The sequence below is a fragment of the Canis aureus genome, chromosome 24 (assembly GCF_053574225.1).
Source record: "Canis aureus isolate CA01 chromosome 24, VMU_Caureus_v.1.0, whole genome shotgun sequence".
Taxonomy (NCBI): Eukaryota; Metazoa; Chordata; class Mammalia; order Carnivora; family Canidae; genus Canis; species Canis aureus.
Window position 1 is genome coordinate 32,307,331 of NC_135634.1, and position 26,690 is coordinate 32,334,020.

The following is a 26,690-nucleotide window of genomic DNA, read 5'->3' on the forward strand; positions in this document are numbered from 1 at the left end:
TCCCTTGCTTCTACCCCCAGCAAACAGCTCTTTATATTTCACTGTATAGATCTAATATTATCTGTCTGACCCCATTTCATATTTAGCTTAGTCCTAAAACCATGAATACATGTACAATGAAAAAAAAAATGTCAGACTGGACATTTCCCACCTAGCCAGCAGGAAAACCAAGATCTAAGCTGGCACTGTTTCTCTCATACCATTACTGGAGACAAAATCTCCCCGGTACTCTAACTAGGCTATATAAGGGCACTCTTAATTGGGGAAGGAGGATACTTGCCTCTTAAAAAGGAGATATAGGTGGTTTCCATCCCCTCAGCAAATAAGACACAACCAAACCAAAGTTGAAGACTTTATTATTCTGTCACTATTCTAGAACTTAACCCATTCTGGATTAACAACATTTTATCCAATAAGGAAAGCTGAAGTAATATTTTTATTTTTTAATTTCCTGAAGAAATACCTAATGTTAGGTACAGATGAGGTAGGAAGGAAAGAGCAATGCAATAAGGAGTCAAAAGGCCTGAGTAAAAGTTCTAAGAATTACTAGCTATAGAAGAGACTAACTATCCCTGCATGTGGCCATGTTTCCCTTTTCTCCTTTTAGTAGAAAGGGTACCCTGTAACCTCTTTTCTCCCCAGCAAAACCATACAGAGTTTTAAGGGGTATTAGAGGTTACATTTCTTGGGCTCTCCTAAGGCCATGTGACCAAATTCTGAACAATGGGATAGGAGGGTAAAATCTCCATGTCACATCCTTAAAAAGAAGCTACTTGCCATCCCCTCTTTCTCCCCGCTGTAGGCTGAACACAGGTATGAGTCACATCTGATCATGCGGAGAAGAGCATATTAAACACCAAGACAGAAGAAAACTGGGATGCTGAAAAGTCTCTGGCAAAAGCAGCTTATCCACCTTGGACCACTGTCTACCACTGGACAATTACATGAGGAGAAATTAGCTAATTTTCGGAACTATTATATGGGTCTTTTACAGCAGCTTGGCCCATAATAGCTTGTATGACTCTGGGTACTTCTCTGGGCCTCATTTTCCTGGTTTACAAAACTGGGAAGAATGGCATCAGTGCTGTAACTTCTTCTTTAGCTTACTATATTTTCTATTTTTTAAAAAAATATTTTATTTATTTATTCATGAGAATACACAGAGAGGTGAGAGAAAGGCAGAGACACACAGGCAGAGGGAGAAGCAGGCTCCATGCAGGGAGCCTCACGTGGGACTCAATCCTGGGTCTCCAGAATCACACCCTGGGCTGAAGGTGGCGCTAAACCGCTGAGCCACCCGGGCTACCCTATTTTCTATTTTTTAAAAAAACAACACAAATATGCACATTTGGCAAAATTAAAAAATTGAAATTTCAAATATTTTTAAATGGGATGACATGTGAAAACACCTTGTACAATTTACCTACCCATTTAACAGATAATTACAAAATGCCCACTAAGCACCAGATACTGTTATAGGCCTGAAACTACTCAACACACTAAGAATAAAGTAGTAAAACAAAAGAAATAGAGTTCATTCACATGTACAACAAAATGTGAGAGGAAGTCCACAATATGCAACCAAACAATAAACAGGATTATTCCAAATAGCAAGGTTGTTTGAAAAAGAAAAGAGCAGAAACACTGAGTTATCTAGGGCTGGCAGGGGAATCAGTTAATTTACACAGGGCCACACAAAAATCTGGGTGAAGTATATTTCAATTTAAAAAGGGCAAGTTCAAGGCCTTCAGCAAGAACTAGATAGTGTTTGTTCACAAACCACCAAGAAAGCCCCAGTACCTTGGAGCCACTAGCAAGCAAAGGAGAAAAAGAACTAAAGCAGGCAGAAGCAGTATGGTATTAAGTGCACAAATGTTATAGTACTAATATCAGGGGGCAAGCAGTTCTCATGAAAAACGGAAAAAACCATAACTCCCTTAATTCTATGTCTTGGCTTCAGGAACAAATGATATTCCTAATAAAAATTATGATCTTAGCTTCCCTGCTATCAGTGACTATAATTTTAGATTCTACTTATATCTTTACTCAGGAATAAATATTTTAATTAATTAAAAGCGATTTTAGGAGTAGAATAAAACTTAAAGCTCATTTAAATCCAATAAAGCTAACACTTTCTCTGATATTTTAAATATATGAACAAATCACACATACACAGTCAACAAATATTTCACGAGCACCTACTATGTATGCCAGACACAGTTGCAAATGCTTTTTTTAACAGTAAATAAAGACCCACTCCTTATAGAATTTAATCAATATATTCCAAAACTTACAAAGGGTAATAAAATTTTTAAAATCTCACTGCTTTTGGCTGATTCCTTAAAGGTGTCTAAAATTTAGATTTGAAAATCCAAGTTAGTATCTTTTGTCATCTGTTACTATACTTGAAAGAATTCCAGTTCTCCAAAACTTAGTAAAAAACAATAGTACAGAACCTTAGAATTTAGATCTAAGAAAACAACCTTACTTTTATATAGAAAAAGAAATATGAATTCTGTGAATTCTCCTGTTTCATGGTAGATAAAGCGATTATCAAATGTTCTGGGACATGCAGGAAACATTAAACATTTTATTGATATGCTTGTTAAAGTCAAAACTCCATTCTTTCTCCACTCTATATCCCACTAAAATGACAATGAGTAAAAACAGTTTAAGACAATAAGAGCAAAGGAGCGTGCAGGAAAAAAAACAAAAGGAAGACAACAATGAATGTGATGGAAAATAGATAACTTACAGAATAAAACAGCAATGCAATAAGGAGTCAAAAGGCCATGGAAGGGGTTGCAAAGGAGAAGCAAGCCAATTCACCCAGCAGACCTTGCAAAGGGCCAGGAAAGGACAACAGTGAGGGATGGTGCTCAAAACACTGCTCCTGGTTAAAACATCTGTATAAGATGCAGGGAAACCCACTCTCAAGAAAGAACTGCTTTACTTTCTGAAGTATCTGTACCAGAGAAGACAAGAGTTGGAGCTGAGGATAATGATGAAGTATCAAACTGAAAGATTAAGTGAGAGCACACTTACTAAACAATGAGCTACTCAGTTATCTTCCTGGCTCCCATAATGCCAGAAGTCAGGCTTGAGTATAACCCCCACCCCCCCCCCATACATACTTCCCCCTCAGACAGCAGGCTGGAAGTTCCTTCTCACACTGAGACAGCGAGAGTCCCTGGCTCATCACCTTACTGGGAAGCTGCCAGCTGATTAGCTCTCTCAGTAAACACAGCATTTCCAATCTACTTCTTAGCTCCTCATTTTTTTCTAAGTAGGCTCCATGTGGAGCCCATGGAGGGCTTGAACTCACCACCCTGAGATCAAGACCAGTTAGTGTTTCATTCTTAAATGCTACTGACAACCAAGGATTGCCACATACTATAGTCTGCTGACACAAATAAAAAGGAAGCTTAAAAGAAATGGAATGCCAAGACGAGAAAATTTTTTTAAAAAATTAATCTGCTCAAAAAGAAAAGCTGCTGAAAAAGGAACAGAAGAGTTCTTAAAAACATAACTGGAAATGTAAAAATCAGTAAAGGAGTTGGCAACAAAACTGAAGAATTCTCCTAGAACATAAAACATGTAGAGGAGAAGAAAAAAAAAAACAAAAACTGGAAGATCTGTGCAAAAAGCCCAAAATCCATATAATAGGAGTTCCAGAAAGAACATAAACAGAGAAGAAACTGGAAGAAATGAATCCACAAGTTGAAAGGGCCCAATCATGACTAACCTGTAGAAGGCACATTCCAAATAGAAAGAAGAGTAAACAGAGTGACATTAGACTTCTCAGATTCAACAATGGACACCAGCAGACAAAAGAAATGCCTTCCAAATTTTGAGGAAAAATGATTTCCAATAACCAGCCAAAGACCTCTTTTCCAGGGTGGCAAGACCTCAAGAACTGTATCACCCATGAAATCTTTCTCATGAAACACTGATGCTGTGCACCACTAAAATGAGGGAGAAAACCAAAAACAGATAAGATATGGGATCCAGGAATAAAGAGATCCAACACAGAAGAAGCAAAAGGAATCCCTATGATGGTGAAGTAAAAATAATAATACAGGAAAACCCAAGGACAACAGCTACCCAATGAACTTAAAAAAAAGCCAGACCAGGCAGCCCGAGTGGCTCAGTGGTTTAGCGCCGCCTTCAGCCCAGGGCCTGATCCTGGAGACCCGGCATTGGGTCCCATGTTGGGCTCCCTGCATGGAGCCTGCTTCTCCCTCTGCCTGTGGCTCTACCTCTCTCTGTGTGTCTCTCATGAATAAATAAATAAAATCTTAAAAAAAAAAAAAAAAAAAGCCAGACCAAACTGAAGGATAGAGCTCAAGGCAAAAGTAAAACTGATAGAACATTTGACAGACTTCAATATACCGACAGGAGATTGAGTCACCTGTCAGAAAAACCGAAGGATGATTTAGTGATAGATCCACAGAAAACAAAGCAAATCACTTTAGATTGAAATACCCTAACAGAGAACTCCAGTAAGGGTGTGTGTGCAAGTGTGTTACCTGATTCTTTTGACAATGTAGAAAATTATATTGAAAGGTGCACAAAGAAAACAGCAATGAGGGATCCCTGGGTGGCTCAGCAGTTTAGTGCCTGCCTTGGGCCCAGGGCGTGATCCTGGAGTCCTGGGATCAAGTCCCACATTAGGCTCCCTGCATGGAGCCTGCTTCTCCTTCTCCCTGTGTCTCTGCCTCTCTTTCTCTCTGTGTGTGTCTCTCATGAATAAATAAATAATAAAATCTTAAAAAAAAAAAGACAACTGAAAAACAAGGTCATTATTAATCCTATAGAGAAAATAATGTCATAGAAGAAAGGATATAATCCTATTCAATACCTGGCAGCAGTGAACAAGTATATGGACATAATAGCATCCATTCTAATATTAGTTTCCTATGGCAACTGTAACCAATTACCACAAATTTGGTGGCTTACCAGTATACAAATTTATTCAAAGTTCTGGAAACCGGAAGTCCCCAAAATCAGTTTCACTGGATTCAACGTATCAGCTAACTCCTGAAGGTTCCAAGGAAGAATCTGGTTTCTTTACTTTCTTAGCTTCAGGAGGCTACCTCTACTCCTCGGCTAGTGACCCTTTCCCTGCAACACTCCAACCTCTTGCTTCTAGTATCACATGTACTACTTCCTCCTTAGATCTTACCTACCCCTCTTTTCCTTGTAAGGATCCTTATGATTACATTTAGGGCCCACGACAATCCAAAATAATTTCCCTATGTCAAAATCCTTATTTTAATTGCATCTCTATTCCCTTGGCCATATAAAGTAAATTCACTTGTTCTGAAGATGAGGATGTCGATCTGAGGGGTAATGGAGGGTATTATTTAGCCTATCACAACCTTAAACACCAGTTCAAACAATAATGGTATAAGAGCAGTAAGAGGGGTAGAACATAATCCAATTCTTGGCTACCATTTACATCTGAGGACATCTAAAATTGATGAACAGCTGTAGGAACACTGTTTAGAAATAGGAAAATAAATACTAGAGGAAATCAGCTGAAAGTCTTGGGTAGGGAACTCAAGGTGATTTACAGGTGAGGGAGACAGAAAACTGTCACTTTACTTTTCTTCATAAGCATTTTGAAATTACTTACTTGTTTTTTTTTTTTTTTTGAAATTACTTACTTGTTGAACTATGTACATGCATGAGCTATAGAAATAAAATGAAAATCAACTTAAACTAAAACTAAGATTAGGTGATTGGGGAGGGAAAGAAATCCTGACTAGAGACTGACAAGGTATCTCCAAGACTAAAGAAGCACATAGAAAAGTCACAAAAATTAAAAAGTTAATCATGTATACTTATTAAAAATCTGTTAAAGATTATAAAACAACCTTAAGGAGTGAAGATTTTACTTCCTAAATTCATCTTTTTCACAGCACTAGGAGGGCAATCTATTTTAAAAGGCAAATCACTAGCAAAAATAAACCTTTAAGTATACTATGATATCAGTCTGAGCTAAATTTGAAATACAAGCACAAATCTAATCTGACAATTAGGGGTGGCTAACTAGTAGTACACCATGATGCTAGCTGCTCTTTAAACAGTATAAAGTTCCCCAGGAGGTGTTTATTCATTTATTGAACAAATGTTAAATGATGTGAGAACAGCAACAGTGAATCTATTCAGTCTGTCTATTCTTTACAGCTGAGTAAAAGAATTAAGATACTACCTACCTGTTCTCCCTTCCCTTAAAAAAGGCTATTAACTGCCTTTTCCCTCAAAGCGTAGAATGTAGTAGAGCAACAGAGCAGTAGTAGCAACAACATGGCCATCACCAGAGTTAGAAAAGTAAAATCAGGGCAGCCCAGGTGGCTCAGCGGTTTAGTGCCACCTTCAGCCCAGGGTGTGATCCTGGAGACCCGGGATCGAGTCCCACATCGGGCTCCCTGCATGGAGCCTGCTTCTCCCTCTGCCTGTGTCTCTGCCCCCCCCCCCCCCGTCTCTCTCTCATGAATAAATAAAATCTTAAAAAAAAAGAAAAGTAAAAGCACAGGCTCCACCTCAGATCTACAAGCAGAATCATAATCTGCATTTTACAAGATTTCAGGGAACTCCATAAGCACTTAAAGCTTGGGAAGTACTGATATCCAGCTGATAGAATTCCTTTGACAAAACACAGCGCACTTCTGAGTAAGGAATCAAAGAGATAGAAGGGTGTTCACTGGTACAATAAAATGTGCTTTCTCTTCAGATTCCTGTAAAATATTTTTAGGGGCTCTACATATATTCATCAGCCTACTCAAGGTCTGGTAAAGGATTCAGATCATCACAGAAACAGAACACTCACTGCCTTAGAGGGGAAGAAGTACAGGACTTCTTAAAGAGCCTCTGCAGTTAAGAGTCTATACTTCTAATGGGATTTTTCTGAGATCACACTTTCAGGTGCCCCCAAACTCCACTCCTATCAGCTAGGGAAAATGGAACTAGTAGTATGAAGGATGTTATGGTTCTAGTGTATTTTGAAAGCCCCACGCTGATGCAGAGTATCCAATCACAGGAAAGAACAAAACAATGGAGAGACCTGAGAATAGGAAAATGAAACAAAAGAATTAAAGAACAAGCTTGAACTTTTTTTTTCCCTAAGATTTTATTTATCTATTCACAAGAGACAGAGAGAGAGAGGCGCGCAGAGACCTAGGCAAAGGGAGAAGCAGACTCTGTGCAGAGAGCCAGATGTGGGACTTGATCCCTGAGTCAAAGGCAAATGTTCAACCACTGAGCCACCTAGGCTTGAACTTTTATTGTAAATTAAACTAGTAAATCAAAGTGCCACACCCCAGCCTAACCCAAATTCTGATGAACCAAATCTTCCTACTTCTGTCTTTGGATTCCCCAAATTCCTAACTCAACAAAGCTAAAGCTGCATTCATGAATGCAACATATATTTATTCAAAGTGCCTATCACCTGCCCCAAATCTCAAAAACTAGTTGATCTTGATTTGTGGACTCGAATAGGCATTCACTCTGTTAATTGTTAATCTGTTGATCATGCATTAAATAACTAAGTAACTGCACCAACTAAATTTTCTGAGCACTAAGTATATGCCAAAACTGAGTACTCAAGTACTTCAATTATTTGAATAACAATGTAAGTACTATTAATTATGCCCATTTGCAGATAAGAAAACTAATAGTTCTCAAACTTTTTTTTCTTAAGATTTTATTTATTTAAAAAAAAAGATTTTATTTATTCATAGAGAGAGAGGGACAGAGACACAGGCAGAGGGAGAAGCAGACTCTATACAGGAAGCCTGACATGGGACTCAATCCAGGGTCTCCAGGATCGCACCCCAGGCTGCAGGTGGCGCTAAACCGCTGCGCCACCGGGGCTACCCCAGATGTTTTTTTCTTACCCTCTGCCTTCTACTGCCTGCCAAAAACGGACAAAATCACTTCATTTCGAAAGACTTTCCCATCTACTCTAGACCCAAATTATGTTTCTGAGCTTCCATACAACTTTGCTCAGTTATGGTGATGAGAGGGGGTAGGGGTTTAGCTATTACAAATGAATAAGAAAAGCACCCACAAAGAATAACAAAGGACATGAACAGATTCTATATACTTAAACATGTTCAAACAAGTGAAAAAAAATTGTACTGAATGGTAATATTGTGCTAGACATTGTCAACAGATCAGGAAATGGGTAACTCCTATTCACTGCTAACATGAAAATCAACACCAACTTTCTAAGGCAATTTAGTAATACATTCTTTAAGCCACAAAAAAGGTCACATTTCTGACCAGCAACTCCACTTCTAGAAATATACCCTAAAGTAGTAAGATTCTCACAAGGATGTTCATCATAAATTTACAGTATCAAAAGCTATTGCCCAAATCAAGTAGAAGAGCCATTTATCTTCTTAGATGTTAATTCGGGGAAAAAGCATTATAAAAAACTACACATGTAACGCTAATTTTTAAAATACATATTCACAGCAGAAAAAGAACAGATCTATGTCGAAATGTTAATAGATCTTATCTAAAAATGCTGAGATTATATATGATTACTTACGGTAATCCTCCTTTGTTTCTGGATCTTTTTAAAAAAAAACAAAAACAAAAACATTTTATTCATGAGATACACAGAAGAGAGAGAGAGGCAGAGGCAAAGGGAGAAGCAGACTCTCCATGCAGGGAGCCCGATGCGGGACTCAATCTCGGGTCTCCAGGATCATGCCCTGGGCTGAAGGCAGACACTTAACCACTGAGCCACCCAGGCATCCCACTTATGGTAGTTCTCAAGTCAGAAGAACCAAGGCTCAACCTCTGGCTCCCCCACTTACCACTGTGTGACCCTGATCAAGTTACTTTATCTAATTCTTGATTTCCTCATCTACAAAATGAAAATAATAAATAATACCTATCCTCAGAGGCTGGCTGTGAAGATTAAATGGTAACGCACGCAAAACACTGGTTTGGCAGTTACCTAAGTTTCTTGAGTACTTTTTTTTAAAGATTTATTAATTTTAGAGAGAGGATGTGTGCACAAACACAGGGGTGATGGGCAGAGGGACAGGATGAAGGAGTAAGAGGAGTAAGAGTCTTACAGCAGACTCGGAGCTGAACCCGATATAGGGGTTGATCCCACAATCCCAAGATCACAACCTGAGCCAAAATCAAGAGTCCAACACTTAACTGACTTCACCACCCAGGCGCACAGCACTTACTTTTAAAATATGTTTATGTTTATATGGAGTTATTTTTCCTTAAATAATAAAAATCCTTAATATTAAAGAAATACCACAGAAGAATTTGATGAAACTGTATTAACAGCAACCTGAGCAGTGCAAAAATCATGACATAACAAAATTTCCAAGCAATCTGGTTCAGAATTAGAGATGGTGGACATCTGAACAAAAGGAGCTAAGTATTTACTGAGTAGTCAAAAAGACACAAAAGGAGAAGGGGAAAAAAAGACACAGTAGGTCTTTAGGATCTAGCCTACTTTATAATATGTAAGTTAGTTATAAATCATCACCTGAAAAAAAAAGACCTAGTCACTTCAAACATCACATCAAGCACAATAAGATTCAAATGGAGAAAATGCAAGGTCTACTTTAATGAGGGAGTAAGAGACAGACTTCAGGTATCAATGGACCCAAATTATTATTTTTAAAGATCTGGATACCTTAGACATTATTACTTCATTATTACACATTATTTCATAAATTTTACTTAGCTGTAGAGTCTACTAATTATACATCTAGATGCACATCCCAAACACATACAACTTCCTCAGCAACTCTTCCAGACTACAGCTATAGAAATCACAGGACAGGGAACACCTGGATGGCTCAGTGGTTAAGCATCTGCCTTCAGCTCAGGGTGTGATCCTGAAGTTCCAGGATCAAGTCCCACATTGGGCTCCCTGCATGGAGCCTTGCTTCTCCCTCTGCCTATGTCTCTGCCTCTCTCTTTCTGTGTCTTTCATGAATAAATAAAAATATCTTAAAAAAAAAAAAAAAGCTGAGAATCTTATTAAAAAAAAAAAATCACAGGACAGTTAAAAGAAAATGGTAGCTACTTAGGCAATTCATTAGATCCTCTCTAAGATAAGTCCTATACATACTTTGCCTATCATGGATCTCTGGAATGTATTTCCCCACTTTCAAATAAAATGCTAAAACATGCTCTGTTAAATTAAAAACATGCAACTATGAAACACTTCTGAAACCGTATGTAAGAAATTTGTGACAGTTATCTCTAGGGACATAGAACCTGGGAGAATGGGGTTAAGAGGGAGACATACTTTCACTCTATACCTCTTGCACTATTTGGATTGACAATCTGTAAGTGTAAGTAATCTAAAAAGTTTATTTACTATTATTCGTTTGTCAAATTCAGTGTACAATTCAGTATTTAACTACATTCACAGAATTGTGCAACCATCACTAATTCCAGAACATTTTCATCACATAGTTAGAGAAATGCTGTACCCACTGGCAGTCATACCCACCCTCCACTGGCCCTACCAACCACTGATCTATTTTGTCTTGATAGATTTGTCTCTTCTGGATATTTCACATAAACAGAATCATATAATATGTGGTCTTCTGTGACCAACTTCTTCAACTCAGCATACTGCTTTCCAAGTTCATCCATGTTGCAGCATGTAACAGCACTTCACTGCTTTCTATGGCTGCATAATATTCCATTGTGCAGATACACCACCACCTTTTCTTTATTCGTCATCAATTAACAGACATTTGGTCTATTTCCACTTTTTGGCTATTATAAGTAATGTCGCTACAAACATTCATGTAAAAGTTCTCTGAAGTATACACTGAAGAAGAGAATTGCTGGATTATATGGTTAAATCTATATTTAACTTTTTAAGGAACTGCCAAACTGATCAAAACACATAGGATAGAGGGAAGAGAGAAAAAGGCTTACAGGCTACCACATTTATCTGGAAAGATCTCCAATAATTTCATTAATAAATTCAACTCACACCATTTAAAACCACAGAAAGAGTCGTGTCTTAGAAAAACTTGAGATACGTGTGATTCTTTCATATTTAACTCCATGAACAACCAAGTATTTATACTATAGCACCATCTCAATATCAAAAAGCATGTCAACTTGGAAGAAAGAAAACAATTTATTACTCACATTCTAACATCACTTGTAAATTTTTTACATAGGATTAGCCAAGACTCTCCCAGTAATGAGGACAGGTTAATACCAGAAGTCAGAAGGTGTGATGGAAAAGGCTTACCGTAATAAAATTGACCCTCATAATATACCTAAAGTGAAGGATATATAAAGCTACGGCCTCACATTCTCCACAGCACTGGGTACTCAACATATTCTTGCTGACTTGTGGATAAGTTAAGTAAGGTGTCACCTTAGTTCTCTGCTCTTTCCCTATGAAAACCAGAGATTTGGGTTTTTAGTCAAATAGTATTTTTAAAAACTGAACCACAGAAAAGGAACGTGGAAGCCTAAAAAGCAGACAGAATAACTCACAATCTTAGGTTAACATTGCACAACTTTGAGCTTCACTGTCCTGTCCTTGGGTACAAAATGACAATAATGTCAAAAAAGACAACCTTGATCATTCCTTATCTACAATTTCATTACAAAGAAAAACAATAGTTACCAAATATTCTTATCACGATGAAGATTTTGCTTAATTAAAACATGAAATAACATACTGGTTGTCTTCACTGTTAATATAAAGAGGCTTACAATAATGAAATGTGATTTACAAAATCCATGGGATTTTCTATTTTTAAACTAGAAATTACAAAACAAATGAGGTAGAACTTTGGTCAAAAACTTAGACTCTGTTTAACCCTATCCTGAAATAGCCTACAAAATAAAGTAATCCAGTTCTAGTTTGAAAACTGCTAATCTGGGATAAACAGATATGTAGCACAGCAGTACCAATCTGTATTATCATCTTCTACTCTGGTATTTTCATGTTCTATCCAGGGCTCTGTCCACCTCCAGTCATTTAAAGGAAGCACTTCTGCTGTTCCTTCCCACAGAAACCCCAGTTATATATAAAAAGAGTTGAAGCAACCTAAATGTCTATCAACGCATGAATGGATAAACAAAATGTGGTATGTACATACAACATAGTATCATCCAGCCTTAAAAAGGAAGAAAAACTTATCAAATGCTACAACATGGATGAACCTCAGGACATGAATAAGCCACCCACAAAAAGACAAATACTGTATGATTCCATTTGTAGGAGGTATCTAAAGTAGTCAAATTCATAGAAACAGAAAGCAAAATGGTGGATACCAGGGGCGGAGGAGAGAATGGGGAACTGCTAAACAGGTCCAGTTTCACTTTTGCAATATGAAAAGTCTAGAGATAGCCTCACAACAATGTAAATACAGTTAACGCTCGAGTGTATACTTAAAAATGGTTAATATGGTAAACTTTGTTATGGGTTTTTAACAATTAAAAATGTTTTAAAATAATTTTTTTTATTTTATAAGCTAAGAAGCATTTTGCTTGAAGAATTGGTTCTGCCACTAAAAAAGAATCATTTCTCCTTTTATGTCAAGGGGGAAAAAAGACTAGGAGCAATCCCTTTCTCAACTACCAGGTCCCATAACCATTTTTGCATGCTGCATCCCTAAAGAATTTGACAAGAATTATTTACTGCCTACAACCTTCCCAATCTATATGCCAACAAGAATGTATTCAAGATTCCTCTTATGCTACCTTAAAAACACATCTATTGCAGACCCATAGGACTCTTGTGGTAAGCTGGAAAAAATAAAGACAGGTAACACCAAGAAGGTTCTATCTCCACTTTCATACAAAAGAGACTTGACACCCTACCTACAATGCCAGGTTCTAAAAGTTAACATTTTCCCAGATCTTTAGAAAACTTAGAAAATTTTCTCATCAATCTCTTTTATCTATACTTTGGTTTCTCTCTTATTATGGGCTACCGAAGAAGTTTAGATTTCTTCTGAATTAAGTATAAAACAAAAAACTGATTCAAAACCCAATATATTCCTCTAATGATTTTACCTGTGGTTAAAGAGACAGAAATTTTTAATTAAAAAAAAAAAAAAAAAAGATGAGAATATACTAAAGCTGTCAAGTCCAGTATCTTAGAAAAGATTCATCCTTCTAATATCATAGCAGGAACACTAAGTACTAAGAGGACTCCTAAGAAAAAAAATACAGTCCAAAAGCTATTATTTCCATATAAAATATCCTCAACTCTTCCAAATTTCAGCAGGCATATAACCACAGGCAAAACTTTAGGTTAAAGCAGAGGTTTTTAAATAGGGTCACTGGTCTATGAACCTCCTTGAACTGGATAAAAGAAATAATTCAAAGGTTCCAGAAGAGAAAATCCCAACTGATATTGAAACATTCAAAAAGGAAATCAACGAAAAGAAACAAAAAATTACAAAAGCATAACCTCTTTTGTATAGCGACTTATAGAAAAGCATTCCATCATGATTTGCCAAGGATTCCACATATGACTCAGGCAAAGACCTGGGTGACATTTTAATTAACGACGAAGATTAACTAAATACGTTAAAAATAATTAGTTGTTTCTTTTTTAACAAACCTAACATTTAAACGCATATGGGAAACTGGTGTAGCCAGTTTTAAAAGGCATACATACAGTACTTTGACAAGTGTTCTCTAAAGGATAGAAAAAGAGCCAAAAAAAATACTGAAAATATTAAGCAATAAAAGGCTAATACTGCATTCTTAGAATGGGAAATTCAGCAACTATTTTAAGAATTATGCTGTATTTATTTATTTATTTATTTATTTATTTATTTATTTATTTATTTATTTATGATGGGGGGGGGGCAGAGTGCACAGGAGGAGGGAGAAGCAGGCTCTATGCCGGGAGCACGACATGGGACTCGATCCCGGGACTCCAGGATCGCGCCCTGGGCCAAAGGCAGGCGCTAAACCGCTGAGCCACCCAGGGATCCCCTATGCTGTACTTTAAAGTAAAATTTAGGGGTGACTGGCTGGCTCAGTCAGAAGAGCACGCGACTCCTGATCTCAGGGCTGTGAGTTTGAGCCCCACAGAGTGTAGAGATTACTAAAAAATAAACTTTAAAAAAAGTAAAATTTAAAGAAAACAGTCCTCTTTCCCTTTCCTCCCTATAGTAATTAATAGAGTTGGGAAATAGAAAATTACAGTGCCAATTTTATGCCTTTCTTACAAGAAAAAAAAGAAAAAAACACACACACACATCAAAGTGCTACATGTTGGGCTCAAAATAAAACACAATTCCAAGGTCACCAACTCATTTCAAAGAACCAGGCAGCAACCAGAAATGGCAGCACACCAGGCTCTAAGGAACTCAGTAATCCTACAGTAAGTGTTAATGTTAACTGGACTGAGCAGATAGTGGGAAATGCCCTAAAAAAAAAAAACACCTTTTAGATCCAAAGTATTTTGACAAATATAGTATGTAATCTCTGCAAGGGAGGTTAAGTTTAAAAATAGGTATTTTAAAATCCTAAAAGTATCCTTCCTTCACCAAAATCACCAGATGAAAGAGCTTAAGGTACATCTAATTTGGTATCTAAAGTGAGGGAATAGGCTGAAACAACAATATCGAGTCACAGGAGATATCACTTCAGATATTCATGCACAAAAGCAGCATACTGCTCTGATCACTTATCTTGTGGTCTGTGAGACTTTTTTAAAGCATTAATACAGTGAAACCTTTGACCAGACTAAACCAATGGCTGTCAGCTATTTCTAGAGGGCAGTGATTTCTTTACACTTAAAATCCGAGGACCCCAAAGGCCTTACAAATTTTAAAATACTTATCAATTTAAAAATATTAATGATAAACCCTACACATTAACAAAAAAAGATGAATGACTTTACTCTCAGCAAAAAATTAGCAAGAAGAATGGCACTGTTTTACAATGCTGCAAATCTAATGTGTGGCTGAAATGAAAGACACCTAGATTTTGACTACTACACTCAACACACTCCACTGCATTGCATTGGTTAAATATACAAAGAAAATCCACCCTCATTCAGGTATGTGATTGAAAAGGTAGGAGTATTTTAATAGGCTTTTTAGGCAGTATGGATATTCCTTTGATACTATACCCAAACTGGACAAGTGGTAGTTTCTTAAAAGTTTGTGGAATCTGAAACCATTGTCTGTTACATTAATATCCATTGCTGTACCTTGCACTTTTACTTATGCATTTTTTTTTTACCATCACAGGCATTGGATAGTTGTGAAACACCGATTCAGAGTCATCCAGATATTCAGAGCTTCCAAACGTTGATACATTTCATTACATTTCATCAAAAATTACAGTCATTAATACTACTGATCTCATCTGAAAAATCTTTAAGTATTGGGAAGTTATCCAACTCAAGATGATCAAAACATGTTTTCCAAAATTCTCACTTTTGCTTGAAAGCTCAAATTCCATCATGGGCAACAAAGACTGTGTCCATTGAGGCAACAAATTCACTGTTCATTTGAGAAGATGTCTGCTAAATATCCAAATCTGAATAACCATCCCTTGTCAGTAGTTCTAACAAAAATAATGTTCCATGAAAGGAGCAGATAGCTAGTTCAGCTTAATACCCAAATAAGCACACGAATGCTTTTCCTCCAAACAACACGTATTCTGATCTGTAGCAGAGTGCTTTGGTGTACCTCATTTTGTCACACAGAATGTTTAACACACATGTAACTCAAAGAGTCAAGATTTAATAAAATTAGTTTTTACTGCTTCACCAAAAACATTCATATGTAAAACTGGCATTTTTAAACTGCTGGTACATGGTATAGATTACCATGACTACTGGGACCATTTGGTGCCAAAGACTTGATTCACACTAAGACACCAGCAGCTTTACCCACATTGCTTTTGTACCAGTGCTGCAAATATCAACATTGTCAAAAAGGCAAATATCATATTAATATACAAATAGTTTTGACTTCATACACCTTTTGAATGAGTTGAGGAGTCACCAGACCACACTCTAAAATAGCTATTTCGATAATAGTTATGGACTCTCGCTGACTTATGTACAAGTATACACAATACAACTTTACATACAACCTCAGAAGGTTTATAAAGCCTGTACAGCCCAATTACAGCACATCCTATCTTAAAATATCTGTTAGAAAAATCCAGAAAATCTCCAAATTGAATTACTTCAAAACAACCGCAATCCACTGGGCATTATAAGTAACTCTGTTATAAACAAGTCACATTCCAACAACCTCAAACACCTTCACATTAACCAAAAAAAGTAGCAAGTTTTGAAATAAGTAAAATTACATTAGGGAGATTAAAAGGAAAATTAAATTTGAAGTATGAATCCTAGGTTCCAACACCTGCTCAAAGACACACAGTTAATAAATTAAACTTCCAAGTTTGTAATATGGAAAAACAGCATCTACTTATTTCACAGAGATTTTGTGAAGTTTAATGAAACATATAAAAAGCACCTAACGTATAAAAAGTACCTGGCACATAGTTAAACACTCAATAAACTCTGGCTGCTATGACTACTTAAGATGACCAGGCCATCTCTTCCTCATACTGACTATACAGTGGTAATAATCAGATTCAATTATTTACTTTTAAAAAAAGTAATAATTTAGAAATTACCAAGACTTTCTCTTTACTTCTACTAAGAAAGCAACTTGTGGATCCTTGATTGCTCAATTATAATTTCCATGATCACTTCAGGGGAAAAGAGATCATAGTTGAGGAGATTAGCTAAAATATCTATGTCCAACTATTCAATTTTCCCATTTAATGACATAAGAAACTTAAAAATATAGCTTAGTTTTCTTTCTGCAATTCAACTAAACCAGGCATATACCGATGCAATATCTTAAAAGAAAAAAGGATACTGCCTAATACTAGAGAGTCATTCACATTATTTAATGGGCAACTTTACACTAAGTGATTGTATCGCATGAGTATGAGACTTCTATCAGTAATACCAGTGTTAAGAGCAAGGAGGAGTGTCACGTGTGATACAAGAATGTTAAATGAGGCCTCTACCATGGGTCATTAGGTTTTGTTGTATTTTGAAATCTGCAAAAAACAGGGTTCTACAATTTTTTTCCTACTGATTGGCCTTAGTGCCTAAATCTAATATGCATACCACTCTAAGAAACACAGAACACAGATGACATTAAATTCTTTTTATATTGTAGCATTAGACATTTAAAACCATTAAATTTAATGTGATATCCCAAAAACTGTTTTTCACAATTTTATTTATTAGGTCTTTATTTGGGGACTACTTACACTCTACTACTGAACTCCCCCACCCCAAGAAAATCAGTCCATTGGTCTAAATCCTACCAAAAATAAACAAGATCAAAGCATTGAAAGATGCAATACATATGGATCCAAGTTTCATAAAAACAAGGTTTTATGTAATAAAACCATATCCTAAAATAACTTCCTATAAAAAAATTAAGGTTAAATAATGGAGATAAGGAAATACATACTTGCATTAAAATATTATAAACTTAAAATTAATACTTAATACTCAACAATATTGAAAATTTACATTAATTAACCATCTTGAATGATAACAATTGTTCCATATGTTTACAAAAATTACACACTTCAGATTATCCACATGTATTTGAATTTTTAATATTTCCACAACTAAAACTTAAGCAAACAATAGATTACTAAGTATTGGTGCTGCAAAAAAAAAAAAAATTAGGAAAAATTATTTTTGTTTCACTTTAAACACTTTAAACTGATGACCTTGGTTTTCTAGTTTGTTGAATCCTGATTATAAAAACAAAATCAGTAATGTTTCTACTGCTAAATACAAAGGGCTGGAAAGGGATCAAGTGATGTATAAAAGGGGCAGCAACGGCCATGGGTTGATGATGCTGGGTGATGGAGGTTCAATGCACTATTCCACACATTTTCTGTAATGTTCAAAATCTCCCATAACAAAGTGTTTTTTAAAAAACGCAAATATAGGGCAGTCCAGGTGGCTCAGTGGTTTAGCGCCGCCTTCAGCCCAGGGCCTGATCCTGGAGACCAAGGACCGAGTCCTACATCGGGCTCCATGCATGGAGCCTGCTTCTCCCTCTGCCTGTGTCTCTGCCTCTCTCTCTCTCTCTCTGTCTCTCATGAATAAATAAGTAAAATCTTAAAAAAAACAAAAACACAAATATAAAAAATAAAAATACAAAATGCAAATACAAAAAAAACTAGGCAAATTAAAAATGGGCAATTATTAGCTTTAGGACAAATGAACTGGTACACGAGGAACAATGTAGAGTAGTCTTGGTTCAGCAGTGAACATGTGCATGCTCCTAACAATGTAAGCACCAACTTCTAATTTAACCATACTATATGTTAAAACATTGGGGCATGGGGTTGATAAGGGGAACAGCTTAAGCTTCATCTACTAGAGAGGAAAGTCACCTGGTTATGTCTAAAATGGATGAGAAATATTAGTATCATTTCACTCACAAAAAAATAAGCACCAGGGAATACAGTTGAAAGAGTCCAATATAATCGTCTTTAGAAGGATGAGGGAGGATTAGGGAGTAGATGAAGGTAGGGATTGCCAGTTTTCACTCTAAACCCTTTTTTAATACAGTATTGATTTAAACACACGCACACTCTTTTGGGGTGAAATCTAACAAATACAGAAAATCAAAAATCAAAAGAAAAATGTCCAGGGGGTGCCTGCGTGGCTCAGTTGTTGAACATCTGCCTTTGGCTCTGGTCGTGATCCCAGGGTCCTGTGATCGAGTCCTGCATCAGGCTTCCCACAGCAAGCATGCTTATCCCTATGTCTCTGCCTCTCTCTGTCTCTCATGAATAAATTAAATATTAAAAAGAAAAAAAAAAAGAAAAGAAAAGAAAAATGTCCAGGATAATCAGTTAATCAGTACAACTGTCACCCAGTCAGGATACCATCTCCATGAGGCTCCCAGACTCCCTTCCAAGAACTCCCTTCCATCACTTAAAGGTAACCACCACATACTGGCTTTTATAGCAATTATTTTGTAGCTTTTCTTCAGAGTTTTACCTACCAGTTTAGTATGTGTCTCTAAGGCTATGGTTTAGTTTTGAATGTTTTCTGAACTATGTGTCATTGGAATTAAAGAATATGTGTAAAATATACATACCATCCCCACTTTGAGAAGAAATCCTTAGTAGCCTTTAAAAACAATTGCCCAGTTTTCTCCTTCTCCAACTCTTATTTGCCATAAGTGTTCAAAAAAATAACAGCTAAATCCTTATAACACCCTTACTATGTGTCAGGCTTCTGCTTTATGCATATTAACTCATTTAAAAATCACAAAAACACCACCATAAGATTTTATTGTGATCTTAATTTTAGAGAGGAAAATGGCACAAAGGTGAGTTAATTTGCCCAAGATTACAAAGCTAGCAGAGGGCTGAGTAGGATTCAAACTATGTGGCCTAGCACCAGTGTCTGTAACTACGCACTGTCTCATGAGAGCAAGTAGTCAATAAAGGAAAATTTTCAATTACAGAATATGATAAAATCTTATTACCACTACCACAAAGATTAAAAGGAAAACTGCAGGACATGAGACTGAGGGATAGAGATTTTAGTACCTCCCCTTCTAGACAAGTGACTATACCAAAGATAAACCACTTCAAGTGCCTAAAGAGATGTGTGCATAGAATAAGTATCCCAGTAAGAGCCTACATTGGCCAAAGGTCAGACTATTTGGTAAAACATCAAAATTCTTAATTCTGCAATATACTTAATGACAAATTGAGCCTTAATTAAGTCCAGTAAAGACTTCTTTCTAAATTCAGTCCCCCAAAGAGCCCTTTATCTCCCACACAATTTAACTTTTTTTTTCACACAATTTAACTTACCAGTAGTAATAACATTGGACTGTTTCTTTCCTAAAACAACTTTGAGAATTAACAAGATTAGAGTAAAAGAACAACAACAGAAACCACTCGTTTGTCACCAAGATAAAAACTTCTTTCCATTACACAGCTGTATAACATCAATCCCGTTATAAAGCCTGCCAAGTGGATACATCCATGATTTTCAGAAGCATATCACAATCCTCTTTTCAACGTATCTCTTTCCCCCTTCAAAGCCTCATAATATTAACACATTCCTTCATTCAACAAATACTCAACACCTACTATGCACCAGGCGTTGTTCTAAGCATAGCAGCTTGTATAGGATGTTCTGCATAGAGCACAAAGATGCATTAGTCCTGCACAGTGTAACAGCAAAGGTTTAGGATAAGTAATAAATACAAAGCACTATGAAGAAAGATTTTTTAAAATACTTCCAAAAAAGGAAGATGAATAGAAGAGTTACAGATGTGACTTGAAGAATTCTGATAAAAGCAATAAATTGTGGGAGGAGTGTATAAGGCATTCCAAGGTGGAAACAGCAAAGACCCAATAGTAAGACTGTACAGGATTTGAAGAACAGCATCCATTTAGCTGGATCATAAACCCTCTTAGCAGATGAACTTAGAAACAGGGGTCATACTGGTGAAACACCTCATATTCTAGGCTGAAATACTTGAATGTAATTTATAATCCTGGGGAAGCAGTGACCACTGAAGATTTCTGAGGAACATAAAAATGGGATAGCATTTAAGATTAACTTAGAAGCAGAACAGAGGACAAGAAGCAGGAAATCATTTAGGAAGTTACTGCAACCTGGATGAAAAATACTAAGAACCTGAACTAAGGTGACAGTGGGTATGGAAAGAAGACTAAAGCATTACAGAAGTAAAAATGGTATGCTGTGACAGCTACTGCATGTAGGAGGGGAAAGACAATTTGGAGCCTTTGATGGGAAAGAAGCTGCAATGCATCATTAACAGAAAACAGGCAAGCTAAACTGAAGATTTAGCTAGATGTAACCTGTTTAGAGTTTACAGTCTAAAACAAGAGGGGAAACATATTCATCCTATTTAAGAAAAGCAAATCTTCCCTTAGTAACATAATAGACTATGACATGCAAAACTACAGTATGCAAAAAAAAAATTAAAAGTAAAATTTGAAAATTAGGTGTTTAATACTACAGCAGCATAAACAGAAGTACTAGAGTTAAGTCATGTTTTTACTAAAATATACATACCAAACCTCAGCATGTTAAGACACTAGGAATGCACTCACTATATGTTAAAGTGTTATTTAACAACCTCAAAAAAAAAAAAAAAAAAGTATTTCATCAATCAGGAGCAAAATGTAGCTACTAAGTATCAGCAGAAGAAAACTACAACTGATTCCATCATACATATCACAAACTATCATTTGATTCAGTTAGGTAAGTTTAGAACCACCAATTTCTTCTAATTAAATAAAATCTATGTGGTCTCTCTGCCTACTTAGTTTAGCAAGTAAACCATGAGCTCCTTCAGGGCAGGGTTTATGTCCCAGATACTTGGCAGCCCCAGTGCTCAATATTTAGGAAGCTCAACAGATCTTTGATATAAAAAATAAATGGAAATTAACCCAGGAATAGTTTCCAAGTATATAGCATTCTCATAACGAGTATTATACAACAGCACAGAATAAATGATACAATATCTGAGTGCCTAATATTCAACAGGTAATGGAATTATAAAATGAGTAACACGAGTCCTCTTTTGAACTTAAAGGATTTCTCTCAACAAGTCAACCACCACAAGCTTCACCAGAAAACCTTGATTTGCACTATTTGTGTGACCATAAGTGAGTCTCTTAACTAAGGCTTCTGATTTCTCATCTGAAAAAGATGAGGATTCAATAGAAAAGAAATGTGATACTGCTCTGTAAAGTATCACAAGTACAATGTATGCCAACTGGCTCCAAAAAGGACACATCAAGCTGATCAGACACTTCACTGAGAATGACAGAGACACAGGCAAATCCAAGCATCTGACTGGCTCAACACAAGCCATCATCCTACCATCACCTGAGGAAATCCTCAAAACAAACAGTACTGCAGACAGTAGGTCAGAAATAGGATCTTAAAAGGAGGACAATACAACCTAAAGAGAGAAGATTTGTAAACTTTCACTAGACAAATTTTTTTAAACTAAAAGGACATTTTAATTCATTTTAGTTTTGTTGGGAAATTCCTACTGTAATTCAAGACAGAATGCCATTAAAATCCAAACTTTATAAATATTTCTGAACAATGAAATGACACAACTACTTTATGGGAAATAATGCCTCCACCACCTTAAGACCATCTCAAATTAAGTGCAAAACTGTAACATTTCAAAACTTTTTAAGTTTTTGAAATACACTAATAAAACAAATTTGGCAAAGAATTAAGACTTAAGTACTTCAACTGATCAAACCCAGCTTCTAACTGCACAAGAATAAGCTCCCCAGAAGCCATGCTATATGTCTACAGCACTGTTGCTTCCTCATCCATCTAAATTAATCCTTACAAGACAATAAAATGTATCATTTGAGCCAGCATTTCTTCACAGAATGTCAACACCACACTTTGAAAGTATGCCAGTTAAACACTAAAAATCTTACCCAAAAATGAATGACAGTCATTCAAAAATGTTTCTGAGCTAAACGTTGATGACGCCTATTTTAACACGATTATCTAAAACTGACGTACGAACATGAAAATGCATCACCACTTATTTGTACAGGAAATTTACAGTCAAGAAACCTTTACCATATGAACCTTAGATTTTTCTTGTGACAAGTTTTATATACATCATCATCTAATGCTCCTTTCACTTAATAGAGATAAAAAATGATACAAGGTATTAATAATAAGGGTATTATTAATACAAGGTATTAAAAATAGAAGACTGAATGTCTTCCAGAAAGATGACTTTTAAAACTGTTCCTCCATTGGTCAGACAATAAACGCAGTATATTCTTAAACTAGCTACAAGGAAATCCTTCAATAATCAAGATTCTGAAGATTCCATACTCAAATTTTGCATTATTCAATGCTTTCTTACCTTCCGCTACATCATCATCTACTGCTCCTTTCACCTGAGAAAAACACCACTGAATATCATTCCCTCCTCCAGCTCCTGGAAAAAGAAAACATACCAATTAAAACTGAGTTCTGTTCATGTTTACTCTCGTAAACACAGAGATGGTATCCATGGTTGGCATGATACTAATAGCCTACTACTGCCCACACATACAACCACAACCAGCCCAGAGCACTAATTTGGAAGAAGGTTAGTCTCCAATAGTTGGTACTGCATTAAAAAAAAAGGGGGGGGGAGAGAGAGATTCCAGGTATGAAATATTTAAAGGCCATGTGCTACCATTAACATTGTGCATGTGTTCAAAACTTCCATTTGCCCTTCCCTCAAATACAGCAAAAGCCTGACAGTCACTCAAGACCTACCAGAGAAAAGTAAATACCAAAAGTTAAGACAGTTTTCCTTTAAGTTTACAAAAACCTGCAGAAGGGTTAATAAGGTTAAACTACCATAAAACATGGACCGAAGAGAAAACTTCAGGAACATTACTGCCTGGGTGAGGAGTAATGATTCATATGAACCCAATCGCCAAAGCGCACACACAGCAAACACAACAACACTCACCACCCATTTCTTTGCATTTCATTACCAGCAAATCACTGGCTCCAGACAGGAAAAGAAAACGAGAAAAAAAAAAAAAAAAAAACAATGCGGGTGTAGAGACTGTCAGAGGAAGCTTGCTCTGCCTCCCTTCACCTTATCCCTCAGAATCCAAAGGACCTTACAAACAATTTCACTAGTTGGTCGTCATCTTGTGCAAAAACAATTTTAATTTCATTTAATCATTCAACAAGGCCAAAGAGCCAACTTATTTACAGCAAGACGTTAAGTCCAACCCAACACACCTCAACTTTTTCTTAAAGGTCTTATCATTTAAAGGTTCTTATCTTGGGAGAAGCATGAAAAATTGATTTAGTCCCTGAATGTTTCTATTTCGCTCCCAAGCACTGGGGAGGGAGGAAATGTCCTGGTTCTATGGGGGGGGGGGGGGGGGGAGGAGGGAACGACTGAATCAAGCTCTAGAATTGGTTCTCCTAAAAGAACGAAGACGTTCAGCGACATCAAAACGTATTTAAAAAAAAAAAAAAAAATCATCCTCAAAGCAATCACCTTTCTCTCCCTTCACCTTCCTTCCTTGCTAAATATTCCAAGCTGGTTTTTCTGTATGCATCCTTTCCCACCCACCCCCCCCCCAACCCCCGCACCGCCCCGCACCAGGCTTTTACCTACATCTCTCTCTCCTCTTGGCTATTTATAACACTGAACTCCACAACTATTTTAACTAACTCTACGAAACCCTTTTGGGAAAAGGACATCTGCGCAAAAAAAAAAAAAAAAAAAAAAAAAAACCTAACACACGAAAACGCAAAGTTTAAATTACATTTTTCATGCAACTTGGGGGGTATGAGGGGGCCCTGCACTCTTTGGACACGAAGGGTGAGAAACGAAAGGGAACTAGTTCGAGACCAAAAAAAAAAAAAAAAAAAAAAAATTTAGGTTCATGGTCTCAAAAATAGACGTACCTACCCACAGTTGCAAGGGGGCAGGGGAGGGGAGGGGAGGGGGGGAATACACATAGGTCCCCATTGTATTTTAACTTGTAAAGCACTCTTCTCAGGGCAAAAATACATTAATATAAACACCCAGAAGGCTTGCAGCAGGGGAGGAAAAAAATAGGAATTAAATGAAGGAAGGGCGCTTAAAATAAGCCCCGGGGAGCGGCGGGGGCTGGCCGAGGAGGGGGGGCGAGGGGAGCGGGCCCCAGAGCGGGAGGGCCGAGTCGGCGCTCGCCCCCACCCCGCCCCACCCACGCCTTACCCCCGGCTCGCCGGCACACTCCCCACCCCCACCCGTGCCGAGCCTCCAGCCCTCGCTCCGGAGCCCCGTCGCGCTCACTGCGACCCCCGCCCCCCCACAGCCCTCCCCGCCCCCACCCCACCCCGCCTGACCGACTCCCGGAGACCCGAGGGGCGCCCCGTGGCTCTACGGGAGGCGCCGGCGGTCGCTAGGGGGTGATGGAGGGAGAAGGAAGGAAGCGGTGCCTTGTCAGTGGACGAGGGTGATTTCTCCTTTACCTGCCATGTTGCGCTGCAAATGGTGACCCTGCCGGGGTCCTCGGGGTCTCCGCTTCCTGAACTCACCCCCCTCACCTGGGGATGGGGGGGTAGAGAGGGCGGATGGCGGCGGATGGCACCTGTGGGGGGAGAGGGCGGGGGTCGGGGGAGAAGGAAGGAGGGGCGGGCAGACGAGCCAGCAGGATGGTGGATTTCACTCTGGGGCTTCCCCGCTCTCGCTCTTTCTCCGGCAGCGGCGGCGGCAGCTACGACAGCGGCGGCGGCGGCAGCGGCAGGGGTAGGCGACTCCACTTTCAAAATGGCGCCGGCTGGCCTGGCCAGTGACGTCACCGGGGGCGGGGCGGCCGGGCCGGAGGGGCGGGGCGGGGCGAGGCGGGGCGGGGCGGGGCGGGGCGGAGACCGAGGGGGAGGGGCGGGGCGCGGCCGGCCGGGCTCCAGGCCCCGCCCCTTCCTCCGGGCCCGCGGGGCTTCCACGCCGCGCCCTCTGCCGCGCGGGGTGCTCGGGAGCCTGGCCGCGGCCTCTGCGGACTCCGGGGCGGGCTCCAGCCGCGAGCTCCGGGGGTCCGTGCGACGCTGCGTCCCCGAGCCCACCGCGTTCCTCCTTAAACTGGTGACCCCGTGGCCCGTGCAGCAAAGGACGAAGGGTGCACGCTCGGCGGCTCGGCCCAGGGGGAAAGTTCGCGGCCCCGAGAAGGACGCAGCTGGGCCGGCTCCGTCTGGGCGAATGAAATACTTTCTCCCGGGCCCCGGGAACTGAGGCGACAGCCCTTGGCCACTGAGAGCGGCTCAGTGTTTTCTGGACGGAAAACCGAGTTTGCTAGTAGCGGACCGTGGCCGACCAAGTGGCCCGGGTCCGTCCTGCTGGAAGATGGAAGAGTGGAAGCGGCCGCCCGGCTGCCGAATGCTCCATCCTACCTCGTAGGATGGTTTCAAAGATGAAATGACTTAGAGTCCGTGATAAGAATTTGCTGCTGTTATTATTAGATTTGTGTTGAAAGCAGCTTCAGCCGGAGTGGAGAGGTATAAGGGGGAGAGAACGGGAACCCCAGTCATCGGCCAAGAGGGAATGTGTATGCACGTCATTGAAGGATGCAGCAGGGACACCTGGATGGCTCAGGTCATGAGCCCGGAGTTCTGAGATCGAGCCCCACGTCGGGGTCCCCGCGGGGAGGGAGCCTGCTTCTCCCTCTGCCTGTGTCTCTGCCCCTCTCTCTGTGTATCTCTCATGAATGAATAAATTTAAAAATATATTTTTTAAAAAAAGAAAGATGCATCAATGGGGGATCCCTGGGGGGTTCAGCGGTTTAGCACCTGCCTTCGGTCCGGGGTGTGATCCTGGAGGCCCAGGATCGAGTCCCGCATCGGGCTCCCTGCGTGGAGCCTGCTTCTCCCTCTGCCTGTGTCTCTGCCTCTCTCGCTCTGTGTCTCTCATGAATAAGTAAATAAAATCTTAAAAAAAAAAAAAAGGAAAGATGCATTAATGAGGCAGTCATTGAATCCTGGACAGTTTACATATCTCTGGATCCCCACAATACTCCTCGCAGACAGATACCCACATTTTGCACATGACAAATACCTGTAAAAAAAAAATCCAGAATTTGATCTTAAG

The 26,690-nt window shown here is 38.7% G+C and overlaps 1 protein-coding gene across 4 annotated transcripts in view; it reads right to left on the bottom strand.

Moving 5' to 3' along the window:
• Window positions 1-25,389, bottom strand: part of PPP2R2A (protein phosphatase 2 regulatory subunit Balpha) — an 85,477-nt gene extending 60,088 nt beyond the window's left edge. For 2 of the 4 annotated variants that reach the window (XM_077868776.1, XM_077868778.1), the window contains exons 1-2: window positions 25,082-25,389; window positions 22,971-23,045 (exon numbers count right to left, since the gene is read on the bottom strand). In XM_077868776.1, the coding sequence (XP_077724902.1) occupies window positions 22,971-23,045; window positions 25,082-25,088 (82 nt within the window). In that variant the 5' untranslated portion in view covers window positions 25,089-25,389. Of the gene's footprint in view, window positions 1-280; window positions 356-22,970; window positions 23,046-25,081 lie in introns of those variants that run through there. The other 2 variants (XM_077868779.1, XM_077868777.1) reach the window with 2 other exon arrangements.
• Between the last annotated feature and the right edge of the window lie 1,301 nt (window positions 25,390-26,690).